This window comes from Saccopteryx leptura, chromosome 1, assembly GCF_036850995.1.
Source record: "Saccopteryx leptura isolate mSacLep1 chromosome 1, mSacLep1_pri_phased_curated, whole genome shotgun sequence".
In the NCBI taxonomy this organism is placed as follows: domain Eukaryota; kingdom Metazoa; phylum Chordata; class Mammalia; order Chiroptera; family Emballonuridae; genus Saccopteryx; species Saccopteryx leptura.
Window position 1 is genome coordinate 122,166,861 of NC_089503.1, and position 25,203 is coordinate 122,192,063.

The following is a 25,203-nucleotide window of genomic DNA, read 5'->3' on the forward strand; positions in this document are numbered from 1 at the left end:
GGGACCCTGGGCACTGCTGCCTGCTTTCCTGGACTTGACCATGATCAGAGGCTCTGGCAGAGGCTGGTCAAAGAGCCCTAAGGAGGATTTCCTTTCCCCCAAATCAACTGTTTATGTCTGAGCACTGCAGGGGAACAGATACCCTTCCATTTCCTTGAATTACAGGAAAAATCACAGGGGAAAGAAGGAGAGCATAAATAAGACGTGAGTCCCTGTCTGACCGCTGTTAGTTCCTAAGAGGTTGTACTCAACAAAGAAACACCTTCTTGGAAAGATAGTGTAAGTTTGTGAGGGGCAAGCAGCAAGTGACTTTTCTAGAATGTCACAGAATATCTGAGAAAAAGGGTTCAGGGAACAAAATGCCACCTGAACTTAAAAAACAATAAAACAAAACAAAAACACACCTCTATAAGAAGTTTTCAGGCCGAAGTCAAGGGTGATGGATACCTAGTTCTTTCCTCTTGGCTGGCCTGCAATTGCAAACCCCAGGAAGTAAAGAACACACCATGGGGAAGGCACATATAAAAAGAAACCTTCCAGAACAGGGTTATTTGTAGCGTGCTAAGTTCACCAGGCCTCCTCCACTTAACAGAATAGCTTTAGAAAAAAAAGGCTGGACTTTATTTTCAACTTAAACTGAAGGATTTAAATATATTACGCAACCCTGGAAACACTCTGGCAGTGGGCTAGTGGGCAGCCCAGCACAGATCTGAACTTAACCTCGAATGTCACATTAGGGGAAGTCCAATGCTCCTCCAAACTCACAGACAACTTTGCCAAAAATGAAAGTGGACACCTTGGCTTGGGGACAAACTCTGAAAATTCTTTTTCTTTGGATCCCTGAAGAAATAATAGCTGAATTCTGTGAATTCTGATAGTGTCTTGCTGAAGGAACAATAGGGCCCTATTTAGGCCCCAAGGGACCCAGAACATGATTAGGCCTATAACTAAGGAGGTGAGCCTATCAGTAATGTGTCCAGAGCAGCTAGGTTTAGCTCAAGGCCATGAATGAACCTCCAAACAGAGGATGACTCCAGGATGGGTCCTGATGAGTGTAAACAGGGCACACAGGACAAATGGAGGGAGCAACGGAAGTGTCCCAAAATTAACAGGCAAAGACTGGAGTATGGCAGACTACAGGGATCTTCTCTCAGGAAGGAAAGAAAATGCATTACCTCCAAATCCAGAAAACTGGCCATCTGCCAATACTGTGAGAAAATGAAGATGGTGACATATGCGGTACAGAGTATAAACCCTATCCAATCTGCACCGTGGCAGAAGCCAGACCAACGTTTCTTAAAAAGGGCTTGAAGTCTCAAATTAGCTTTTCACTAGGATGAAAGACTCAACTAGCACAGTCCAACAGAAATACAGTGCAAGTTCATATATAGTTTAAAATTTTCTAGTAGCTGTAAATTTAAAAGTAAAAAGAAACAAGTGAAATTAATGTTAATAATACATTGTCTTTACCCACCATATGAAATATATTATTATTTCAACATGTAATGGACATAAAATAATCATACATTCTTTTTTCAGACTTGGTTTTGAAATCCAGTGTGAATTCTACACCTGCGAATAGGTCACCTCACTCAAGGACATCCCCACAGCCACCCCTGTTCAGTGGCTTCCCTTTGGGACACGCAGGAGAAAGACTCACACTGTCCTCAGATGCCCACTTCTGACCCATCTAGACCCACATGGAAAAGTAGTCCTGCTGCAGTTACCTTACCTAGAGGAGTCACCGCAGGCACACCTGGAACTAATACCAGGTACTACTGTACATCAACCATCATTGAAAGAGAAAATTAAACAAAAGAAATAAAGGAGTCACTGAAGAATGTCAAATGCTATTTTGTTCAAATGCCGTTATTTCTGTTTAAAAGCAGTCCTTTCCGAGGCCCCGTCCTTTGTCACAGTCACGGCCGCAGAGCCCTGAGACCCAACGCTGCCGGACACTCGGCTCTGGGCCCAGCTCCACGCCCTCGAGTGCAGGGAGCCTGGGCTGCGGGTGTCCCGAGACACTTGTAAAGCTATAGAGATGGCATGGTTCAACTCTCAGGGCCTGCAGGCTTGAATTTCTGGGGTTTCACACCAACAAAATAAAGAACCCTCACCGGGCTAACCTGATAAGATGTTGTTTTCAACATCATCTGGACAGAACAGTACCTTCTCTGTGTTCTCCATTTATAAGTGACACTGGCCCCAAAAGAATGGCCCCCTGGTCCTTCTCTAAACTGGTATCTTATTACACTGCCGTGGGAAATGAGGCAATCACTCATTATTTCTGAGTAACAGGTGAAATCCCCATTTCCACCTCAGCTCCTGAACGATTAAATGGCCCAGAGTGACACAGTGACAATGGCCTACAAGAGACAAGGAGGCATACCTGCTCCAAGGGGAAAGAAGCGGGACAAGCACTGGTGTCCCTCTCCCAGGCCCCTGCCCCCAGCCCCCAGCCCCTGGCTCCTACCTTTGTGGTTGAAGATACCCTCCATTTCCATGCTGCTTCTCGAATGGGCGATGCACAGCGAGCCACAGGGGACCAGGCCTTCTGCCGCGGGGGACCGGTCGGTGGTCCGCACCAGGCACCAGTCAGGCTTATCGTGGGGCCGCTCCAACACCTCCACGGTCTGGCCGCGGCGGATGGTCAGCTCAGTGCTGTTGCAGGCCGTGAAGTCATGGATGACCACAGTCAGCTCGCAGCCGCCAGAGAGCTGGGGAGGGAGAGGGGACACGTCAGCGAGCCTGGAACACTGGACTTGTGTGGTGAGGCTGTGACCTGGGCCAGGAACTCTACTTTCCGTTTCGCAGTTGGGTCATCACAGTGAGACCATCTGGGGGACACTTATCCAGTTTCACTGTCCTTTAATCCTTCCTTGGAATCATGTGGTAGTTACTTGCTTTGTCGCATTCTAATGTGTGATTATGTTTTTCTGAGTGTTTCACCGTAAGAACCTGATATGATTTCTCACATGAGCATCCAAATCTTCTTGTGCCTGAGACATTATCCTCAGTAAGCACTATACACTCATTTTTTAACTTAGGGCAAACTGACAAAAACTGTGTTTGGAGGCCATGGTGGGGATGGTAGCACAGGATACTAGTTCTGGTCCCAGTCTGGTGTCTGAGCACTCCACGCTGCCTGTCAGTCTGCGGGCTCTCGTACACACGGCAGGGAGACCAAAAGGCACCAGGGCTCAAGACCGTAAACACAAGGCAGGGCACGCCTCTCTCTTCCCAATACCCTTCAGGATGCTCCTTACTGAGTATTCTTGACCCTCTGCCACCTGTCCCCATCCCCTTTTCACGCTCTCTTCCTTCTGAACGCTTCCATGCGTTCTGTGGACACTGGCTTATTTCCCATTACCCACGTAATGTCTGGTCTGAAAATCCTTTCCCTTCTCTCCACTCACTAAGCTCACTCCCATTTTCTGTCAAAACTCCACTAACCTGTAGGCCCTCTGCAAACTCCATAAAGATGCAACAACAGCACGACTTCACACGCTAAGCAGGTACACAGCCTTCCCATGATCATCTACCTCCTACGACCTGTGCCCGTCTTGCCCTTAGGCTGTACGTTCCTTGGAGACAACTCATGTATATATATGCTCAGTAATGTCCCTCCTATCTGTGACCAGCTCCCACCTTTGAACTGTCCCCTCTGGCCCTTCAGTGCAGGCAGCCTAGGAGGTCCATGCCTCTGTCACTATTCCACCTTACGGGTTCCTGAACCGCCCTTCTCTGTGCTGATGACTCCTGTGCAGGTACCCCCACCTGCTGTTTTCCTCTCCCTCCAAACACTGAGTCTCCCCCCAACCCTGGCCCCAGTCTGCTTCTTTCCAGAGTTCCCTTTTGGGTAATGGTCTCACCACCAGTCACCCAAGCTAAGACACCTCACACTCTCCCACTCTCTGGATGCCACCATATAGACTCCGGTTGCTTCCTTCCTAGCACGCTCACGCCAGACACCCATTTGGATACCCGCAGCGGCCTCCTGGGCGGCCTCCTTGAAGGGCTCCCCGATGGGCTCCAGCCTCGCCGTCCAGGCCACCTCAGCATAATCGCCAGTTCCCATTTTAAAATGTGGAGCCTCCTGTTCAAATATGCCATCCTATTATTCAAGAACCTCAGACACAAGTTCCTCAGCACAGGATTCCTGCAGCTGGGTCCCAGCCCACTTTGCCAGCACGGTTAGCTGCTTCTCCTCATGTGCTCCCCGGCCCAGTGACGGTGCCCTCCTTTTGTGGTGGGTCCTACGTGCACTGTGTCCATGCTATCCCTTCTGCTTAGAGCTCCCCTTTAGTCTCAGTACCACTGCATCCACCATCCCTCACATTTTTAATAAGCAAGTTATGTCTCAATTCTGAAATGAGCTGTGTCTTGATTGTGTGTGTGTGCCTGCCTTCAGCACTGGGAAGCTGGTTTGTGTCCCTCGCCTGCAAACTTTCCATGTCCTGTCCGTGGTGGGAGAGACAGGGCCCATCTCACCACAGCTGAGCTGGCCCAGGGTTTGTGTAAGGAAGTTGTTGGAAAGCGTTGTCTCCCAAAGCCAACCTTGTACAGTGCTCTGTATTCAGCAAATAGTCAAACATTTGCTCAAGTGAAAAAGGCAAGATAGACTTGCTCTAAAGAAAAATGAGGCACTGCATTTGCAAAACCAAAATGAATCATGGGTTTTTCCGCCGTGACTTCAGGAGCTAACTCTGCCTGTGTTTAACCTGAGACATGCCTGGTCTTTCTGAAGGACATCAGCACAGACAAGACACAGGACAGAGGAGCAGACAGCTGGGCTGCAGCACGTGGGAGGAAGGAAAGCTGAGGCCTCCTGCCGGGGGACGTTCTTGGTCCAGGGAGGCCACCCAGGCCCAGGCCACGCGCAGAACCCTGGAACCCAGCCTCCTGCTCAGGCTCACAGCCCGCAGTGTCCTTGGGCTACCTGGCCACACCAAAGACTGCATGGCCAGCCCTCTGTCCCGTCTTATGCTGTCCATTACCCTCCTGGTTTAACAGCCTGTCTTTTAAGAGAAAGTTTAAATATTTAGAATAAAAAACACATGTCCATTGGACAACCACAGATACCAAAATGAAACAAACTCTTCCATAATAAAGCACAGAGATGACAAAACGAATAGTCTTTGCTTGGCCACAAAGGTAATTTTTCACAAATGTTTAATCCCATTCTAAATTTTACAAATCACTCAGTGGGCAAACCATGCAAATCTTAACACATTTCTCTGAACAACCAGGGATGATAATGTTAGATGGTGAAAGGCAGAGGCCCAGCCTGGAAAAGCGTTTTCCTCCTAAAACTCCATGAAATGAAAGTGGTTAAGCCCTGTAATGAAAAGGAGGACTGTGTCTTGTTCCAGGGCAAGTGTGAGCAGGGAACAAACCCTGATACTGAGTCTGGCCTGTCGAGGCCCTGCAGGACCTGTGCTTCCTGCGGACCCTGTCCTGTCTACCTGTGCGTGTGGGCACGTGGTGGTCGGCCCTGCCCAGAGCCCCTCAGCGCAAGCCCTCCATGCTGCCTTGACACTTGTCCACCCCCAGCCCTGGGAAACACAACTTCAAGACACACCATCTTATCACCAGCCCTTGGCTGGTTTCATTCTCAAATTTTATTAAGTTTTGAGACTGCTCAGAGCCACATGGTGCATTCTGTCAGTGGGGGAAGGGTGGGAAGGGAGAAGGGGGCTGCTCAAGAAGAATTAAGCTAGTCCCTATTTCTGGCGCTGGTTTCTTTAGCCCCTTACAGAGTAATCAAAAACTATTGGAAACATCTGTGCACTTGACAGAGCATGAGAAATAAAAGTCAAGCCTGTTCTGACAAAGAATTGCATACTTTGTTAAAATTCTTTTTCAAAGGCTTTAGAGAACTTATTAACAAAATCTGGGACCAGAAGACTATTTTTAAACAGTGCTAAAGTTATCATTAAAAAAAAAAATTGTGTGTGTGTGTGTATTTTCTTGGCTTTACCCTCAAGAATCGATCGACTTTTCCCACAACAATCTCCTGCACAGATCTTTAAGGAGAGGATTAAATGGACGTTTTCCAGTCCAGAGAAAAAACATCTGTGGGTTTCTGTCTCAGTGTTCGCATTTGAACATCTTAAACTTATTATAAAACCTCTCTTTACAACCAGGTTTGCAAATTTAAAAAACATTTTTTTTTTGTATAAAAGTATTATAATAACTATTTTGAGGAAACAATGCAAACAGTTACTGCATTTAAGAGGAATTAAACTCCTATTAGACAAAGTTCAGATAATGATCTATATTATATATTGTTAAGTTAGATTGAAGTCCTATTTGCTTTCAATGACATTCTACCCTCCGTGGCCCAATTTCATTACTATGTTGAGTGACCACTCCATTTATCTAGTTTAAAATTCACTTTATCTTTCCAACCAGGCCTTGTGAATGTGTTATCTTCTTTATGACTGTGTATTTTATGGACACCTATCATGGGCTCTCGACCACATACCTGCATTTAGTTTAGGATAGCAAGATATGAAAATCTCAATTTCCACAACTCACACTAACTCCTATGAAAATCACACCAGAAGACAGATCTTGAAAAAAAACTCTGCTTTTCACTTTTACAAAATAAATGCGGCGACTAAAAAGCATGCTAGTAAAATGGCCTTAATCAGAGCATAAACCGTGGATACCACCGATGCCTCCTCTAGACCACCAGTGTCCCTTTATAAGGGCTGCCAAGGGGAACACCCATGTCTCAGATGCATAGACTATCCGCAGAATCAAACCAGGGTCCCTTTGCCTGATCTGCTCCAGAATGACTGAAAATAAACAGATTGCCGAGTTTCACCCAAAAGAATGACATATTCATCTCTGGTCACAGGCATGCGAACCTTCAACAATCAGCACACAAAATGGAGTTTTACTTTATGTTTCCTGGAGAAACCAAGTGATATCACTGCTTTGCCTGAACACAGGTAACGGCAATAACTAAAACAGGCCCATGGAGGGGTTTCTCACCCCATCAGTCCTTGGAGCACCGCCTTCGTGGCGCACTATAATGAGGCAGCTTTACGTTACAAGAAGATACAGTATTTGAGAGACAACAGCAAACACCTGGCTGGAAAGGCCAAGCTCCCAGAGGGTTCCCGGGCCAGTTTTGCCAGAGGAAGAGAGGGCTCTTTACGACCTGCCTGGCAGATGACGCAGTCCACTCTGCAAGTGATTCTACTTCAAGGACCCATGATGGGTTGCAGGTGGGTGTCTGGCCAATTTTCCGAGATCAATTCAAAAGGATAGAGGGAATGTGGTCTAACAAAAGCCATTTCCCCCTAAAGGACAAAGTGTATAAACTCTTGTGAACAGTCACATCTTACAGCCCAATAGGGTTCAGTCATTCAGAAACCTCACAGAAGGGTCTTGCGGTTTCGTGGCGGTTTCCCACAGAGCAGACCAAAGAACGATCGCCTGGTTAAGGGGATTAGGAAGCACAGCTCCACTGCTGGCAAGGGTTACAAGGGAAAGGCAGCCATCAGGAGCCAGGACAATATTCCATGGAAATGAGTTACACCCCAGTGGCTTCCCCTGCCCGAGCGACGGTGGGCAACTTCACGGAGGCTTGGGCTCCCCAGCAGCAGCCCCTGTGCTCACCCAACCTGAGGCCAAGTTCACAGAAGTGTTCCCCAAAATCTGTCGCTGAGATCCAAAGAGGACCATTTGGATAATCTCTCACACACTGGAGGTACATAAAGAAATCTGTGAGACCTGTAAAATATACAGCTCACAAAAATGAGGGAATATTTTAAAGCTTTATATTCATTTTGAAAATATCCTTTAATTTTTGTGAGCAGTATAGTTAAGATAGATTTTATGTATTTTTACCACCCCCCCAAAAATAAAAAAATCCACGACAAAAAACAGTTTCATAAGCAGCAACTTACCATACCCAACATTTTATCCAGAAAATAATCAGTGAGTATAGCATTCAGGGACACTGATCCTCTACTCTTTGCCGAGGTGATCACACATTGGTTTTCTTACATGAAGATAATTCTTGGAAGGCTTCTTTGTGTGATACACATGAGGTAGGAAGGAAAATGAGATGTAAGGAAGTTTAATTTTAAAAGTACAAGTAGAAAGGCACATTTTAAATGTGGAAAGTTCAGCCAATCAGAGAGGGAGTACAGCCATTATGCACTGGATCCTAGGGCTCCTAGAGCTCCCAGAGGCTGATGGGGACTGTTGACCCCTCTCTGAGCAGACGAGGGTGGCAAACACCAGAATGTGCACACAGGTACTGCGGACCCTTCTGCAGAAGAGGGAATGAAGGCTGGGAGGACGGACACAGTTGAAAGCCATGTGCATCCCTGTACATAACCAGGGCCTGGAAAACCAAAAACTCCTCAGGACAGTGTAACCCAAGGATATCCATTTATTGCATGTCCCGAATGAACATGGCAATCTTCTATCCAGAAAAGTTAACTTGAAATGTCTCTTTCTGTCTGTAACAAAGAGACACCAATCTGAAAAATTAAGATTTGAGAGCCAGTTATACCAGCTGACTGGGCCCCTTACAATGAGGAAGAACAGCTAGAACAGTGGTCCCCAACCCCTAGGCCGCGGACTGGTACCAGTCCATGGGCCGTTTGGTACTGGTCCGCAGAGAAAGAATAAATAAACTTCCATTATTTCTGTTTTATTTATATTTAAGTCTGAACAATGTTTTATTTTTTAAAAATGACCACATTCCCTCTGTTACATCCATCTAAAACTCGCTCTTGACGCTTGTCTCGGTCACATGATACATTTATCTGACCCACCCTAAAGGCCGGTCTATGAAAATATTTTCTGACATTAAACCGGTCCGTGGCCCAAAAAAGGTTGGGGACCACTGAGCTAGAATACACCACTTGCCTCAAGTCTGAGTCAAAACTGTGTCACCATCCTCAATGGAACTCTGATCAGTGGTGTAAATTTACATTAAAAAGCACTTTTCAGTGTGCCGGTATTTTTATATATTTCTGTTCCATTTCTACCCCACCTTTATTTATATATATACATATATATAAACAAAAAAAGTCTTTTTCTTAGAACTGAGGCATTCTATTTAATCACAGGTGATTTTGTTTTTCTGACTAACTATAATTATCAAAGACTACACTCATTTTGTGGTTTTATGAGAGCACTTAAAAACTGGCTAAAAATTACAAAAAGCCACAGTCACTTAGAAAAACAGAAAACAGAGATTAGCAAAAGGAGAAAACAAGCTGCAGGTGCAATCCATTACGCCTAGCTGTCTGTCAGGGCGGAGGGGGTTTGTCCCTGTTCATTCCTGTGCAGGAGCACCTGGCCTGGCCTGGCCCCAGGCGATCCACCAGCATTTACAAACAAATATGACTACCTTGTGAATGGCATGAAGTCACTTTACATGCATGTGACTGTGATGGGCCTGATTTGGTAGGATCAAAGATGAGTAGCTTGAAAAATGGTATTTTTAAAATAAGTAGAACCCATAGAATTATTTATCTTATAAAATTATTTTTTTTTAAAATTTTAAATTGATTTTTAGAGAGAAAGAGAAAAGGAGAGGAGAGAGAGAATGAGGGAGAGAGAGAAGAGAGGGAGAGAGACATATCAACTTGTTCTACTAATTTATGCATTTATCGGTCAATTCTTGTATGCGCCCTGATCCGGGGATCACACCTGCAACCTTGGTGTATCGCGACAATGTTCTATTCAACTGAGCTTCCTGGCCAAGATGCTTGAAAAATGTTTGAATCAAAGATTTGTTTCAATGGTTAACCACTTTCAGTGACTGCCCACTCATTCAATACGTGGCCAGTATTTTGCTGTTGAGGCACCAAAATGAGGAAGTGCAGGTGCTAGGCTGAGCAATTTATCTGCAGAGCAGTTTTTAGCTCCTAAAGAACAAAATTAGCTTCTACATCCACTGCCATCCAGAGTGCCCAAATATGATAAGAGGAAAGAGAGGCTGCTATAGACAGTAACCTGCATCAGCTAGGACTGAACACCAACAATCCACGAGTGAGGGAGGAGGAAGCTATTTTCAAAAGGAAGACACAGCAATGGCTAGGATTTATTCAGGGCACAGTACATACTAGGCACAATTCTAAACTCATTACACATTTTTAGCACTCACAGTCCTATGAGGTAATATTATCCCCATTTATAGATGAAGAAACTGAGGCACAGAGATGACTTGCCTGAGGCTACCAGCTGCTGAGCAGCAGAGCCCGAGGTCTGGCTGGTGAACGCCTTCTTGTTTTTAACCATCTGCTATTTGATGTGAAATATTCTGCAACTACAGTAACCACTTAAATAGCTGATAGGTTCTGTGACTTTAAGTGAAACAGGACATAATGAAACCAATTTTATCATAGGCTAACTGGGTTAAATGAGAGTTAGGCTCCTACTACATCTTACCCAAGTTGTAACTAAACGATGTTGAAGGAAACGATGTTATCAAGGACCTGCCATTCCCTGTTACGCTCTCAGGGAGAAGGCTAACTGATGTCTGGAGTATTCTGTCCGAGGAGAGTAAAACTATGGATCCTGTAGAACGACTTCAGAATTAAATGACTCAATTTCATGCTTACATGGAGCAAAACCCTACATGCAGCCCTGGGAGGTCCGGAGAGCCCTGGCAAGACCAGCAGCAGCTTGAGCTCCTCCTCTGAGCAAAGATGCCCTGTTGTTTCTGGCGCCTCTGGCCAGAGGAGAGAGGGCAGAGCAAGGAACCAGGGCTCACCTTCACTCCTGCCCTGAGCCACGAGTGCGAGTGAGGGGGAAGGAGGCTGGATGACGAAGTGCGGCACTCCCTGAGGAGGCTGAAGACGTTTCCTCTCTCTGCCATTTAAAATGGACTGGCATTACCTGTTTTATACACCATCTCAATACTGCAATTTGGATTCATATATTCATATTATAATAAGCTCAGGCAGTTCATGCCAAGTATCAGTGCCCACTGCACTTCACATTCACTAAAGAGAACTATGTTAGCTTAGATCCAGGAGGAAGCTCACACCTGGCCCCCTGCTGGCACAGCCAGCTTCCCCACAAACACCTCATCTGGCCTTGGGGAATTCTTTCATCTCGACCTCAAGATATTGTGTTCTATCATAGCCTATATTTTATTCCATGTTTTCTATTTTCCGCATAATGTATTCAATACATTTTTGTTATATGAAATAAATCACAAACTAATAATATGGCAGAGAAAAAAATTAAAAATGCTTCTTTATTAAACTAAAAAATATTTGGCTTCACATCCAGCTCTAATGTGAAATAAGGAGGTCTAGATATTGACGAGTAATCAAATCCACATCCCGTTGCTGACCCAGCGAGGGTCATCTAGCCTCAGTCATTTCCTCACCACCCCGAAGGCTAGCTCAGCCCTCCCCTCCCTACCTCCAGGGACAAGCTCAGGACAAATGAGATAAGGGTCTGGCAAGCCCTTGATTTCTTTGGAACCCAAATTATATTTTCACAAGATCATTTCTATCAGCATCAGTCCTACGAATATGGGCAAGCATTGACGCTGAACTCACTTGTGGAACAGAGAGATGGCATCTTTAAAAACTGGTGCTTTCAAAGACAGGAGCGGGCTGTGGGGGCTGTGGTTTGTATCTGTAAGCAACCTCCTCAGCTCTGACAGCGCTCCCTGGAAAGTGGGTGTCTTCGGGAGCCCCTCCTAACTGACTCCTCAAACCCTCTGTGCCTCGTCTAAGAATGACACCGCCCTGGGCAGATAACTTTTCCTTAAGATTCTCCAAGAGCCTGAGTCAAAAACATACGCCCACCCAGTTTGTGAAATGGAACCAAATTCCATGATAACAACTAACTCATAACAGACACCATAAATTAAGTCAACCAGGCAGAATATGGTTAGGTAATTTCCCTTGTCAGATCCATCTACCCGTGGTCATCTGAGGCTGTTTAAACTTGAAAACGCACAGTGGGAAGGACCTTGAGCCCCAGGAGGCGTCACTGTCCTTGGAAGTAGAGGGGTTTCTGGCGAAGCCTCATTCACAGAACCTGTGCATTTTTACAAACTGACTCAGGAGAGAATGGAGTTTCCTAATTTTCAAAATGTATTCTCTTGACTCATCTCCTGACCCCAAAACTGTCTACCAGAGAGGTATAAAAAGGGGGATGGCTACAAAAAAACCTTTCTGCTGAGAAACACAAGTGCCAGCACGCGTGGCAGCAAACGTGTGCCTTCTCTTTGGGAAGACGTCTGGGTGTATGTCCTCTCAAACTCCGAATTCTGACGTATCTTTAATAAGCCTTGCATGCCATTTGTTCTCATCCAAATGCAGAGCCCCAGAACTGAAGAAGGTGCCTTGCTGCTACTCCATGACCTTGGGAAGACACTTTATCCCTTTATCGTGCCTGTGAGCCTACTAAGGACCTAAGGTCTCAGTCAGGCGAACTGAAGGAAATACATGCCATGCCCACTGAAAACAACGGAGTTTCACAGTGTCGTGACTTCAAGATGGGTAAGGACCATACGATGCTCGCTGAGTGCTGCTGGGCGACAGGCTGTCCTCACGGCGTCACTCAGGAGCAGGAGCAGGTGCCGCTGGGAAGCTCCAGGCGGCTGTGACCGCCTTCACAGAAGTGGTCCGGCAGGGATTGCGGCGCGATGGAATGATGTTAGAGGTAACGCCTTAGATGAGATAACTAGAAATTGGCGAATTACCTCCATGGATGAAGTATTTAATAGGCAGTAATTTTAAAATTCTAATATCCCAAGAGACTCCTAGGTAGAATGATTAATTTCTGCAAACTTACACTCTTCTCTCAGTGATTTCCTTTTCTCCTTTCACAGGATACAAATAGAACTTGCTGTCTTCATGTCAACAGCCCTTAACATAAAGCCTTAGCTTTCTGTGGCAGTGGTGCAGGCTCGGTTCCAAGTTCAAAGAAGCCTATTATGCCAAAACAGATCCGACCTAGTTATAGGATTCCTAACTCCAGGATAGAGCCTTATTCCTGGGGCAAACCTCCTGTGGATTCCAGTCAGCCAAACCCTGGGGACCAATGCTGTACCGGAGTGTGAGCACCCCAATCTCCACACGTGAGGAGGCACCTCGGGAGCCCTCACTACGTCCAGGGGCATTTCCAGACCCCACCATTACCTGTTAATCTATAAACTGCATGAAGAAACAAAATCAGCCTTTCTTCTTGGACCAACCTCCAGAAAAGTCTTAACACACCTTCCAAAGGTCAGGATTTTTTACATTATTTATCTCTTTGGCAATGTCACTCAAATAATGTTTTTAAAAAGTAAACTTTTTTTTTTTTTTTTGGTATTTTTCTGAAGCTGGAAATGGGGAGAGACAGTCAGACAGACTCCCGCATGCGCCCGACCGGGATCCACCCGGCACGCCCACCAGGGGCGATGCTCTGCCCCTCCGGGGTGTCGCTCCGCTGCGACCAGAGCCACCCTAGCGCCTGGGGCAGAGGCCAAGGAGCCATCCCCAGCGCCCGGGCCATCTTTGCTCCAATGGAGCCTTGGCTGCGGGAGGGGAAGAGAGAGACAGAGAAGAAGGAGGGGAGGGGGGTGGAGAAGCAAATGGGCGCTTCTCCTATGTGCCCTGGCCGGGAATCGAACCCGGGTCCCCCCGCACACCAGGCCGACGCTCTACCACTGAGCCAAGTGGCCAGGGCCTAAAAAGTAAACTTTTAACTAATTTCTAGGTAAACCCAGACCAAATCTAGGAGAATCATACACCTGGTAAGAGCGTGAATTCGGGGCCTGCTGGGCCGACAGCTGGAGTGGTGATTCTCAATGCAGGCAGGCCTGTCAGGCAGTCTGAAAGGAGGTGGCTGTTCCCCTCAAGTTTCTATTAGTTCCTATAATTATTACAAATTATTACTCTAATTCTTATGTAAACCAAGTATTTAAATTACTCAATCACCTCAATTACTGTTTGTTTTTTTAAAGAAAATAATCAGAATTACTCTAATGAAATGTTTCCAAGTTCAAACTTTATTTTCTTAACTAAAAGACTATGGGGTAGGGCCACAGGGAGAGATGCTATTAAGCACTAAAAGCCTGAACATGAAATTTGTCTTATTCCTCATTATTACTAATGGCAAGAAATACTTGCTGAATGCTAATACACTAACCTCTGAGCAATATAAAACTAAATACTGTTTTTATTCTTCAGTCCTGATGGTCTAAGCATTAGAAGTTCTAGGACTTATTAAGAGAACTTAAAAATTAGACTAAGAAACAACTAACTCCTTAAACTAGAAGGATTTTGAAAATAAAATCACCGTAGAACAACATTTTAAAACCTATTTATTTATGCCTTGGAAATTACCTTTAAATATCATGAATTCTTCTGCAAAACTTAGTGAGAAAAGACCAACGGCTGGGACTATAAGAACTGCCCTCTGACATGACCCTAATATGGGACCCCCTCTCTGCTATCAATCATTTCCGAGTGATGATGAAGTCAGGCACTTTGTACGAGTGAGTGGGCTCTGAAATGCTTGCAAACAGCTCCTGCACCTCAGGACCCGGACAGGTCTCGCGCGAGAAAGCACAGCTCATGTCAGGCAGCGAGAAGCCAGGAATTTCAAACCAATGGTAGTAAGTTCAGTTAAATCTCTATTTACTGTCAAATAATTTTTAAAAAGAATTTGGCCTCTAGAAGAAGAACAGAACAAGTGCTCATCTCCATCAGAACAGAAGACTTCGTCCAGACGAATGTGCCCCACTGGCTTTTATAGGGGAATTTGTGCATCCTGTAAGCCCAGGATTCCAGCTTCTCCTGTCAATTCCTTCTGCAGGTTCTACAGAGTGATTCTATCAAGACAGAACCACGGGCCGCCTCTGGAGACTGACACCAATCAATCTGCTTGCTAGTGGACAGCAGCGGTGCCGGCCCAGTCCAGGGCACACTTCCTGGGTTCTATAAGGTGACACAGGGCCGAGGTGGAGGAGGCTGGTGCCCTCGCTTCAATCAGAACTGTTGTACTTTTTTTTATGCACCAGGGCGCTGTGTATGTAATATTATTTTAAAATAACAGGTTCTTCTGCTCAACATAATATAGAAAAGCTTAAACACACTGCCTGAGACACCCACAGAAAACCATGGACCAGCACTGGGAAGGGCAAGTGATCTTTTTTGATTCCTCAGGGTAAAAACACGTTCTAAGCTGACAGCCCTAAGTCTTCGCTCCTAGTACTGGGTCCTGGCACCACTCTTAGCATATAGCAGCTGTTTGAAAATGTTGATGACAACTGTCACGTGTAGCTAGGAAGAGGCTACTTCATAACAGATTAGCTATATTTGCGACCCCAATGAGAGGTTGGATGCAGTTACCTTATCACTGTCCAGAGTGTTCTGAGATGTCCGGGAGGCGATTGAAATCGTATCGGGCTGGCTGCTGCCGTCGCCTTGGCTGTCCAGGTCCTCTCCGTCCCTGGAGACACAAAAAACTTTGAATTTCTGACCCTGTTGCATCTGTTTTTCAAGACTGGTCCATCGGTTATTGGAGAAAGAAGAGATCTGTTTAAAGAGGTGCGGGTCAGGCTTTGCACTGCTGAGACCAGCACTGTCCTAACGAGGACCGATCACTCTTCACTAAGCACAGGCTTCCTGCCAGGCATTGGGCTCAGGATCTGCCATATACCATTCCATTTAATTCCATTATAAAACACAGTTGATATTATTATTTCCAGTTTAGAAATGAGAAACAAACGTCTAGACCGTAACTTGCCCAAAGCCATGTGCACGACTTACACGCGTGCCCAGACTCACACTGGGGCGGGAAAGGGACAGTCACGGGGAACTGCACACAGTCCTTCACTTGCATTGAGCTGAGGCGAGGTCTTGTCCTGACAAAGCAATTTCGTTGCTAAGAATGTGATATATAAACTATGTCTAAAAAACCACATTCCTCAAAATGTCGGAGAAAAACAATTTTCGAAAAAATGTTAAGTTACCATGGCCTCATTCCTTTCTTAGCAAATAACCGACTTATGAAGAAATGCCTGCAGCACACTCACCTCCTGCCCTTCTGCCGCGCGGCCGGGGCGGTCTTGGGGATGTGGATGGGCTCCTTCAGCGCGCCCTTCAGGTGGACGGTCCGCTCCTGGATCACCTCCCGGATGTGCTTTATCCAGTCCTGCTTGTTCTCTATGCTGGAAGCCTTCGGGGGGTGAGACTACATCAGCACGGGGTGCCTTTCTGGTCCTGCACTGACCACACGTGGGGCCCCACATGCCTGCACTTTCCCGTCTTAAAAATAACTTCCCAGCAGAGAAACAACCACATCCCCATGTTTAATGTGCCACCCAAACAAATGACCCTAGATGTGAATAGCTTTTTCATCACAACCATTTTTATTTTATAGCACGTATGTTATTCCAGATCCCTGGGTATACAAAACATCAGTCGTTCCCTGGCCCAAGAAGTTTAAAGTGGCCCTGGGAAAACGGGAAAACACAGCCACCCCAAACCAAAGCTCTCTGAGGCTGTTTCAGGCCAGGAGCAGTGGTCAGTGGCTACAGACTAGTGCCCACACGTCGTGCTGCCCTGTCCACTAGACGCATCCGAAAACAGCTGCAGCTGCCCTATTTCTGTGGCTGCCTCAGTTCCGCACCTGTGCCCTCCCCTCGCTCCCCCAGCACGGGGTGGTGTCGGCCTCCTTTAGCCTTGTGTGATAAATGAGGGACTGTGGTGTGGACACTTTAGAAACATGCCAAGGTCACACAGCCGGCAGGTGACGAAGATGGAATTCTCAGAGTGCAGGGCAGAGCCTGACCCCCACGCTCTGCATTTATCTACCTCTGGTTACAAATCGGAATAAACCACTAGAATAATCGAGTGTACCTACGGCCAATTGCATGTGTAAATATACACCAACTTTATTACATCTATGGAGAAAGACTCTCTGAGTATGACACATAGTAGATGCTCAATTAGTATTTGTTGAATGAACACACATGGCATCACTTTCTCCAGATTATTTTCCTTTCCCTGTGCCTCAAAGGAGGTGGTTTGTTTTCCCTTTTTACATGTTCTGGGCCTTAGTAACAGTTTTTAATTTCCTTACAGAAAACATCAACCTCCTCTGACATAGACATGATTCCCTGTAGACGATTAAAACAATTGTCAGTGGGTTGCAGATGAGATCACAGAGGGAGGGGAAGCCACCGTTTCCTCATGGTGGGCCTTCCTTTCGAAACTAGAAAGCCAAAGCCCATGTTGGGAAAGAAAATTAAAATTGAGAATTCTCTAGATAAAGTGCTTGAATGGGAGAATATGCCTAGGGGGCAGTAATGGCGAAATAGAGGATAAGGGAGCCTCCTGCTCCCCTTCCAGAATCCGATACCAGGATGGCAGTCAAACCGATTTGTTGTGGGGGAGGAGTCAGGGTGGGCAGGGCCAGGGGAGCCTCGGAAGAAATAAGCATCTCTGGGCAAGCACGCGGAGCACGCAGCCCTGGAATGTAAACTCCCGCCACAAATGCTCGGGAGGTTAAACAAAGGAAGTATCCCAGGAGGAACACTTGGCAGAGTTAGGAGACAACTGAGGAAAACAGTTACTACGGTTCAGAAATGAGAAAGTTTTTAGGACAGAAAGCAACTTAATCACTCCATTTATGGAGGGGAATTCTAGTGGTCTCAATTTGTTTAAGGAAGGATTTAAAATAAAATTCTCCCTTGCAGACTATAAAAGTAAGAAAAAAGGCTATAATTTTGTTTTACAACTACAAGGTCATCACTATCACTACCATTATCACCGTGACCGTGATCACACCATCAGCACCACCTCCCCTGTCCTCACCACCACCAGCACCACAAAGCAATCTCTGAAATCAACGGGGACATCATTCCTCTCGTCTCCCCTTGGAAGTCAGAAAAGTATTACTCAAAATTCCCTAGAAAACTTTCATCTGGTAAAGCCCACAGGAAGTCTTCCTCTTCAATTGCATCATGAGTTATTTTATTATGTCCTAAATGAAAGTAATCCATATCTGGCTAAAATATTTGGCACTATTTCTTCGATACACCCTTTGGCATCTGTCACTGCAGCTAATCTAGATAAAATCTTAATGTAAGTTGGAAGTTTTAAGGCCTTGAGCATACTTTAGAATTTGATGCCTTAGAAAAGTTCGGTTATCTGATATTTAGCTAACAGTGCAATTTATATTTTATAGAGCTTTACGCCAGTACTAACAAGAACACACTGGGTCGGTAATCATATATTCACTGCGAAACAATTCATCATTTCTAAATGAAAAAACACCTTAAAACACAATGGCACAACAGCGGTCACTGAAGTACAGGCTCTCTACGAGCGACTTGCTGAGTAACCCATGGCTGCTGGGCAGACCATAGACAGATTAGAGGGAATGTGACGCACAAAATCGCTGACACGCAAGTTCACACGCCAGAGTCCCATTAAGCTTTTGGCTCGTCTCCCAATGTTCTACAAATCTTTGTCTACATCTTCCCCAGAATATCCTTAAGTCGATTATGGTCTTTCCAGATAGCTCAGAAAGACAGTCTCATCTGAACTTCCTCACATACAGAGGAGGGAAGTACAGTAAGACACTTAGAGGCCCCTGCTGTTCCTAGGAAAGGATAGTATAATTAAAACAGTCTGAATCAAACAGCCAAAGAGCTTTTCTTCCCCCAAAGACTAAATATCTCAAATCACCCTTTGTGTTTTTGAACACTTTAAATCAAAACATTATCAAAAACCCTGGACCTGATAATTATCCTCCTTTTTCTTCTTCCCTTGAACTCCAAAGCCAAAGAGCCTAGGACCCCATAGAGACCCTGGGCATGCTCAGCCTTGAACCTGCCAAAAGCCATCACACTCCATCAGGTGCCCATTTCCCTTTGGGAACCCAAGGTCAAGTGCGCGACAGAAGCTGTGGGTCCGTATCTTTTCCTTCCATACCTTGACTCCTTGCATCTCTTAGGAAATAAAGTAATTATTTTTAAGACTGAAAGTTTGAAGACTTGCTCCATTTCATCTCTACTGGGCAAGCAAAAGTTTAGCTTACATTATTTCATCCCTGGAACACCAAACTGAATTTATTCTACTATTCTTATGGTAATCACGAATCCCAACAAAACAAAAGGAATACATAAAATGATGTTTCAACCACTGGAAAAAAAAAAAGAGCATACTTTGCCACAATAAAGTTGTCACACGACACATCCCCAAGCTTCAAGTAAACGTACCTTAAGGACAATTTTATTATCTGAAGTTGGCGTCCTTCCCACCCACAGTGCAAATTTGCAAGGATCTCCTTCAACATGTTCCGTGACACCCAGCTCTGAGGTCTGGTAACAAGACAATTACATAATTAGATGAAAATCAAGTTCAGAGACCAAAAAAATTTTTTGGGGGTGACTCATGGTCATGCTAGGTTATAACAACATAGTTTGCTAACATTAATAGGTAACCCTTACCCTTCATTTTAGTGAAATTGAGGAGATTTGTTCTTAGGCTGTGAACTATCAGTCTCATCCTTTTTGTCTCCTCTGAGCACCTCTACTGGAAATTCTGATGCAAGTCAACAACAAACCCAGAGGAAGAAAAGCAAAATATACAGAGAACCCTATTATCTGGAAAATCAAGAGTTGATGTATTTCAACTTTACAAATACCAAACTGAGTTTGTTCTCACTGTAAAAGAGCTGCCACCTAATGTTTGCAGGAGTTACTGAGGTAACTTCACAAAGGGCAAATGATATTTTAACAGCTCAGTTGTTTTCCAATGTGTTTATCAATACCATTGACTTTTAGTACTTCATCAATAATTTTAAGAGCTGAGAGACAAACTTGCTCTCTGTAATGAATGCAGCTGTAATGTGCAGAACATAGAAAAGTGTAGATCAAGGTCAGCATCTTCAGCCCCCACACCACCACCACAATCAAGTTCACCCCTAATGTGTTCTTCCCCCTCAGACAAAGGAAGTGATTCATAATCCATAGCTCCAGAGTGGCCTCTGAGGGAACCCTAACTTTTAAAAGATAAATTAAGTGAAGATGTATCAGCTCCTAAAACAGACTAGCTTTGTCTCTAAGGATAGATTAAAGCCAGCTAGTGAAATTACTAGCCAGCAACGCTGCATTTTTTCTTTCCAGTTAGAATATGATCTAAAATGATGTAAGGTGGGCTGTGTTCCAAAAGACAATCTCAAACAGGAAGTCAGCCAAAGAAAATGGTATGAAAACCATTAGTTTGACCTTGCAAATTCCAGATTATTATTAAGATGATTTCTACACTTGGTAGTATTTTATTACTTTGGGAATTTGATTAACATATGGATACCATAAAAATGTATAATGGATAAAATATAAAATATCCAAATTCCAAACATCTATCAATATTTATAAGCAATCTGTCATACTTTGTATAAAGAAACCAAATTCTATTGCATTTTCTATTCTGTCTTAGCTTCACCCAATCCTCCAGCTGCCTGACCCTGCTCGGCAGTTTTTTCGATGGTGGTCCTCTGAGATACTGCCTGGTAAGGGAAGAAGGAAATACAGTGGACCCAGGGGACGACACGTGCCTGAGACGTTCCTGCGAGTTGACATACGATTTTAGAGACTGGTTGGGAAGTCACTATGAAAAACGGTACCAGGTATGTTTCTCCCCAGGAAGAGCACGGACACGTAAGGATTCAGCTGTATCTACCAAGCACTCGAGGGTAGTTGTCTCTCAATAGGTGGGACTCTGGATCTTTAAAACTAATTTTGCCTACATATATTTTTCTCCAATAATCATATTTTGCCTCTGTAAAACCCACATATGTATTTCTTACAAATATATTTTTAATGAAAAAAAAATCAAATCTCATCATTAAGATCCTAGAGTGAGCCACCCAGTAAGGCTACTTAAGTATATTCCAATGTTGGTGAATGAAAAATTAATTATAAATGATATGAGAACTTAATCATGGTCTGATATGATCATTTTATACATTTATAAAGCTAGTTAAGGTATACAAGAGGTAAATGATTTAAATTCACCTACAAAATGTTTTCTTTACCTGTAAGTAGTTAAGAGTCTATGGAAGTTAGAAAAAGCAAGTGTCCTAAGTCTAGGATGCTCAACCTAATGAGCGCCCTCTACTAGACGCAAAGCCATCAAACAATTTCACTGAAGATGAAAACACAACTTCCGATTTTTCACAGCTTAGTAGGTTGGAGAGGTTTAATTTGAAGGCAACAAAGAGTAATCTCCCTTTACCTACAGAAAAGGTGCAATTGTGTCACCTTTAAAATGAAAATGGTGAGCGGCTATACTTACAAACAATTTGCTTTTATACAGGTACTTGCTTCTCCCGCTGGAGTCTTTCACTTCTTTACTAAATACTAAGGACATTTCAAAAAGGAAGAGATGTCGTTCTCGACCCTTTCGAATTAAGGTTTTTGGGTCCCACACTTGGAAGGATTCCTGCAGGATGAGTTCTCCCTGAGACTCAATATTTTCATCAAACCCTACAACATAAAAAAAAAGGACACAGTTTAAAGTAAAAATAAAAAAGAGAGCATTAGGACCACTTAAACATTTGTAAAATGTCCATCCATTAAATATCAGGTAGCATTTCCCATTCGGACCCCTGACTCCAGTCTCCCCAATAATGACTCATCTAACAAAGGACAAGTCTTCCTAAAACAAGACTTTACATATATTTTCCATTGTTAAAAAAAAAAAAAAAAAAAAAAAAAAAAGCAGGGATTCCTCTGGCTTTGTTCTTTCAGTCCTATCTCCTCTGGGCGGCGTCCTCACCACCTGAGATTGGTTTGCGCCCTGTCTTGTCACCTGTCTCCCACAGCACTCTGTCACAGAGGCCTGCCCCTCTGCGCAACAGGCTTGCCGACTCCCCCCGGCCCTCGCCTGTTCAGCCTGTGTCTTGATCTTCTGCTTCCTCAGCCTAGAACACCCCAGACAGTCCACTGAAGTCCCAGCATTTCTTCAAGGCCACAGTCTACGCTTCCTTTTGGGAAATGGCCCTGGCTGCTCATCTTTGTTGGACTTCTCCTCCCTTTGAATGCAAAATTCCTCTTGGGAACCAGTCATGCTCTGGCCACAGGCTGGTTTTCCCTAGTGCTCATCTCTTTTTTTTTTTAAAGTATTTTTTTTAATTTATTCATTTTAGAGAGGAGAGGGAGAGACAGAGAGAGAGAGTAGAGAGAGAGAGAAGGGCGGGAGGAGCAGAAAGCATCAACTCCCATTATGTGCCTTGACCAGGCAAGCCCAGGATTTCGAACCGGCGACCTCAGCATTTCCAGGTCGATGCTTTATCCACTGCGCCACCACAGGTCAGGCCCGTAGTGCTCATCTCTTCATGTGAGTGACCCACTGCACGGACTGTGAGACACCTGGGGCAGGCAGGGCTGCTAGTTTCCTCCCAACTTCCGCTCCCCTCTTCGAAATAGCAGAAGCCCCCTCCATGGCTTCGCAAATAAGCACTCCACGTCCCTAGCACACTCTGCAGTTCGGGGCCGCCACGCACCTATGCTCAGGACGTGGGAGTCAGGTGTACAATGTTTAGCTCTGCCCTTCGAGCTGTTCCCTGCCCTCCCTCTCTCCCACTTCCTGCCAGATAGAATAGTTACACGGTCTGGACACATCCTCAACCCAGCCAGCCAGGCAACATCTAAGGAGCAGAGAGAAACTAGCTGGAACAGGGCCTGAGTCCACAAAGGACTGCCATACCAGCTCAGAATTTTACATCAGAGAAGGAAAAAGTCATGTTGCCTGACCTCTGGTTTTTCGGGTCCCTGAAACAAAGAGTGGCACCTCTGCCCGAACTAGAACACTGCTCGTGCTACCAGCGGTAAGGACACAGGCCAGCACAGCTCCTTGTAAATATTTCTGTGTAACCTGATAGGAAGAGTTAAGTTCTGTAACACAGAAACAGCTTTCTGAAATGGAGGCATTGACAGAAATTATAATTGTGACAGAAATGTTTAACTGTATTTATTTGATTCTCTACCATGTTAAATATACACCATGTTCAGCTGCACAAGCAGGTATGGGGTATGTTCAAGGCTCCAAGCGAGTGAAGCAATGGACACAGATATGGGGGAGCGACCAACTCTTTTAAGGGTTTTATAATCTTGGGGCACTGATTCACCTCCCTTCCACCTCTCCACCTGACAGAGAGGTCAGGCAGGTGAAGGCACATGACATGAAGTGCTCCTGGGGGTCGGAGTGCAGAGCAGTCGTTCCCAGTAACGGGCAAGGGCAGGCTGTTTAGGTGGAAGCATTTCACGTGCTCTTTAAGGGAAGCAATGAAACTAATTCTTTAAAAAAGAAGACATCCACACTTAGACTCAACTCCTAAATAAACAGAAGCATGCAAGCAGTGTTTTCAGGACATGGGAAATGCATTTCCAAATGTGAACAGAGAGCACACAGTGCACTCGGGGGCCATGGGGAGTTCGTTACCTTCCAGCATGCTGAGGTGCATGGCATCGTTGGCTCGCTTGGGCACGCTGAGCATCACCTCCAGGCCGTCTTTAATCTCCCCCTTTCCCTCCTCACAGCACGTGAGGAGCTCCTGCAGAAGACCAAGACTTTGAACTAGCCAAAGACTATGAAATTCTCTACCACCAAGATCTTTGAAGGAATGGAAGAGTCTATGAAAATCCATGATTTTCAAGATAAAAAATAGACTATGATCTACTGGGCATTGTATTTTCTCAAAGAAAATTACTGCCTTTTTATCCAATGGACGGAAGGGTCCGTCTTGCTCAAATCAGGACAATTCTTCACATCAGAGAAACCAGGTATAGTCATAATTTAAGAGAAAATTAGTGTATGTGTTAACTACTAAGCCTCAAAAATAATAAATAAAACTATGTGGTTAGTAGAGCAGAGCATCGCCAGCTACTGACTGCATCTGAAGGTCAGGCCCGAGTCCAGCCAGTGCTGCTATGCGCCCCACAGGATCTCAGCGTGATTCTGAATCACTGGGCCAGGCTGCCACATCTCACAGCAAGGAGAGTCAAGCAGTTGGAATATCTACAGAGAAACACTTTCCTTAGTGTGTAGGATGTTTAGAAAAAGCTCTTGTGGTTGCATTATATTCTCTGGGTGTGATTACATCTCAGATCCCGGAGGAACACTATTATTAAAGCAGTGATAGTGAGTACAACAAATTCAGATTATTTTAGCAGTATATTAATGACTATTAATCAGTAACAGTATCAACAGCTTTTGTGTCCCAGTACTCAGCAGAGGAACATGACAGTACAGTCAGCTTTGGTCTCACACTGGATGATGAGAGCAACTCAGCTACCGAACAGGCGACCAGGTGATGGTCATCTATTATTTTCAACGGCATGGCAAAAAAGTGCTTTAAAAATGCAATGCACAGAGACAATGCACAGTGAATTATCACTAACAGAAAATTTTCCTTGTCGGGGGGCTCAACACAGCTTATTCCTGTTCTCTAGAAGAACCCCTCAGCAAATAAGGGAGGTTTATAAAATAAAGCACTAGTGTAACAGCTAGTGACTAGATGTGAGGCGACTGAGGGAGAGCTCTTTAATGGAACCACATGCTGAAAACGAATGCTTAGATCCTGAGTACATCAACAGGTAAACTGCCTCTGCAGAATCAGAAAGCAAAGAGCAAATGTTATTACACCAACTTGGCCTCCTGGCCTCTATTTCGTGTTCCCAGCACCCACATACTCTGAAGGGATGGCTGGACCACACCACTCACTCAGTGAGGCCTGAATTGGAAGGCAGATGGCTATTTCAGTGGAAAAGTTCAAGAATGCTATCACTTTCACACAAGAATGCAGCCACTTCTTCACTGTTTCTTGATTTTCCTTACCAACAAAGAGAATAAGGAAGAGTTTCAGGTATTCCTAACTCCATCTTCTGAATTTCATCATTACCTCCCATTGTTTGCTAGGACTGAATTGGGCATATGATCAGATGTATGAAATTCCATCACCGGAATGAATGGAGGGCTGGTGCGTTCTAATGCTTCATTAACATTCACCAGCCACGGTAGGGTAAACGTCATCAGATGGAGGGTGTCAATTATTTTTCTTGTAATCAAGAAAATATGTATCAGTTATGTACGTAATGCATTCTCTGACATTCATACCCAAAATTCTGTTTTCCTTAACATCCTACTATTAAGACTAATAGTTATCATCCCTTTGAGTAGTACAAATGTTCATGTACAT

The 25,203-nt window shown here is 44.8% G+C and overlaps 1 protein-coding gene and 1 non-coding gene across 11 annotated transcripts in view; both read right to left on the reverse strand.

The window, feature by feature from the left end:
* The window catches only part of TRIO (trio Rho guanine nucleotide exchange factor), a 339,734-nt gene that overhangs the window by 79,767 nt on the left and 234,764 nt on the right, over positions 1–25,203 (reverse strand). For all 10 annotated transcript variants that reach the window (XM_066374347.1, XM_066374307.1, XM_066374298.1 and 7 more), the window contains 6 exons: positions 23,448–23,559; positions 21,300–21,490; positions 19,220–19,321; positions 16,028–16,170; positions 15,342–15,441; positions 2,474–2,717 (listed from right to left, as the gene is read on the reverse strand). In XM_066374347.1, coding sequence (XP_066230444.1) covers positions 2,474–2,717; positions 15,342–15,441; positions 16,028–16,170; positions 19,220–19,321; positions 21,300–21,490; positions 23,448–23,559 — 892 coding nt within the window. The remainder of the gene's footprint in view (positions 1–2,473; positions 2,718–15,341; positions 15,442–16,027; positions 16,171–19,219; positions 19,322–21,299; positions 21,491–23,447; positions 23,560–25,203) is intronic.
* On the reverse strand, positions 13,598–13,674 carry TRNAT-GGU (transfer RNA threonine (anticodon GGU)). The gene has a single exon. It is a non-coding gene; the product is annotated as a tRNA-Thr (tRNA).